General features: G+C 37.0%; 1 protein-coding gene across 1 annotated transcript in view; it reads right to left on the minus strand.

Moving 5' to 3' along the window:
• Positions 1-1,682: 1,682 nt before the first annotated feature.
• Positions 1,683-2,602, minus strand: part of Cngb3 (cyclic nucleotide gated channel beta 3) — a 133,322-nt gene continuing 132,402 nt past the window's right edge. Inside the window, exon 16 of the mRNA XM_012517334.2 lies at positions 1,683-1,963. Within this exon, the coding sequence (XP_012372788.1) occupies positions 1,712-1,963 (252 nt within the window). The 3' untranslated portion in view covers positions 1,683-1,711. The remainder of the gene's footprint in view (positions 1,964-2,602) is intronic.

Below are 2,602 nucleotides of genomic sequence, written 5' to 3' on the forward strand. Positions count from 1 at the left end.
CTCAATTTTCCTATGACAAAAGGATTGAGAAGTTAGAACAGTTATTGGAGCAGATTATAGGGGAGTAGTGAATTTTTATTAGGACTGTGAAGAAAATATATCCTGAGTGTTAGCATTGGGCTTGAAAGGCTAACTAGAAATATTAGACAAAGATTTGGTAATACCATAGAAATCATAATAGGGCTCTCCATGATTCCTAGCCTTTAGTTTTATAGATTGGAAATAATATGATAATGCCTGGAAAAAGATAGTTTAGGAGGAGAAATAAGCAACTGTGAAAGATCATAAATTACAATGGTGTCATATTTAGTTTGCATTTGGAAAAGTTATAGGTTATAGTATATTCACAAGTTCAAGATTCTTTTTTCCCTTTTTTCTCTTTATAAGTCTCTTCCTGGGCTTTCTAAGCATTCTTTCTACACACAAGCTTCCATCTGCTAAGTAAGCGCAGTTCAGAAATTTGTCTGTATTCTCTTAAATCCTGAAAATACCAGCCAGTTTTTGCACAACTGGTCCTATTTTGTGATAGCTCAAACCCTGTACTTTGTTATAATGATTAATTTGTTTATGGCTTGCTGACTGCATCTGTGTTGTAGGCTCTTTGGCTAATATAGTTTGTTAAAATCCTCCAGCAAAGTGCTGCTGCAACGAACATCCTCTGGGACTCTGAAATAGCCTTATTATACAGAACTTGATGTTATACACTAACAGCATTTATTAGAATGGAATTCTGTATGTATTATTACTTCTGACATCAGCCTGGCTTTTTTAGCTTCTTCACAGCATGCAGCTTTGGTAGTTATGCTAATGCTAGCTGATTCATGAGGACAGCTTCCTAAAGTGCACTTAATTAACTTGGAGATTTTGTAAACAGCTGTACATATAAGTTCTGCAAATTGTGGCAATATGTCAGTGTGACATGTATGCAGTCTGCCTTCCCTGCCTCATCTCTTTTTTTTGTAACTAAAACATAAAATGGGACACTTCGATTTGGTGTCTTTGAATGAAGATAGGGATGGTCTGACTCCATCGGGGCAGAGGAGCTAGAAGGATGGTTGCCTTTTTAATTGGAGGAAAGAAAGTATTAAATGTTTTCTCTTTGGAAAAGTATACCAATTTTCTGACAACTTTCTGCACTGTGTGCTTGTCAGTGGACTGTTTTGGATACTGGATTTCTCATTCATGATCTCTTTTTCTTTTGTGTCCCAGATTTTGGGCTGATTTGATATCCTCATCTGAATGGAAATTAACTGAACTCTGATGTATTTTATTAAGATTTCATTCTCTTTACAGATAAAAAAGACAAGATTCATGTACCTACAACATATAGTCAAGGTTAACAGTGTCATACAAGAAATTGCTTACAACAAAAATACAAGAGAAAAATCACATCCGAGCCAAGACTAAACTAATTAAAACGGGAAGGAGAAATACCATCAGGAAAGAGCAGAAGAGGAAACTATTACATACAATTAGAAGAAACAGGAGTTTCATAGAGCAAATGACAATAGAGGATAGAGACAGCTTTTAGTAATCTTTTTATTAAAAGTGCATAAAGTTACGCTCTTGGATAAGCCTTAAAAACTAAGTTAGGGATTTGCCTATTTCCCAAGGGTCCTGACAAGGTTGTTTTCCCTCATTAATTTAAGCTACAATCCGGGTACAATCTCTTTGGGAACTAGCTAGGTTATATCTAAGGACAATCAAATGTTTATTGCTTAGAACTTTCTTTGACTTCTATAGTCAGAACCTCCTCCCCAGTCTCAGCGGAAGGAGCCATGCTGATGACGAGAGATTGGCGGGTCGTTTCCGAACTCATTGAAACTCTCCTTCTGGTCCACTGGGCTGTGGTAGAACTTGCTTCTTCTTCACATTTGTCCAGTGTTTTTTCTGCTGGGCCTCTTCCTTTGTCTTCATCTTCTTTTCTGTTGCCTTCTTGTCCGTTGGAGTGTCTCTTTTTCTCCTGAGGGAAGCAGTTACAAGGAATTAATACTGAATAATTAAGGACAGGGACTCTTTTGCCTTGTCCAGCACCAAGCCAAAGATTATCTGAGTGATACGACTAGAGGAATCTTTTCTGCCTCGATTCCAACCGTTATTTCACTAAGTTTTTTGGTTTGCCAGAGAATGGAGCTCAGCTTTTAGGCTTGATTTACACTGCTGGCCTCAATTGTATTTTTGTCCCCACCAACGAACTTTCTTCTTACCGGTCTTTGTACTAATAGAATTATTAGACGCAATGCTTAGGACTTTTGTTTTTGCTTTTAAAAATTCTGCTTTAAAATGAAGATGAAGGGCTGGGGAGATGGCTCAGTAGCATAAGCGCTTGCCTGGCAAGCACAAGGGCCTGAAGTCAACCCCTGGTTCTGCCAAAAAACAAATAAAAATAAATAAAATGAAGGTGAAAATATCTTTTAAATTAAAAAGTATTAACCAAGTCCAGCCCTCTCCATTTGTCACATGTGCGTTTGGGCTACCCCTTTTGAACCTATTATATTTAGTATTATCTATAGAAATTTCATAGTTAAAAAATGCACTGTGTTTTTTACTGAAGGTGCTTGGGCTAAATTTGAAAGAGACTTGCCAAAGGAATAAATCTGCA

The sequence above is a fragment of the Octodon degus genome, unplaced genomic scaffold (assembly GCF_000260255.1).
Source record: "Octodon degus isolate 3935 unplaced genomic scaffold, OctDeg1.0 scaffold00165, whole genome shotgun sequence".
NCBI lineage: Eukaryota > Metazoa > Chordata > Mammalia > Rodentia > Octodontidae > Octodon > Octodon degus.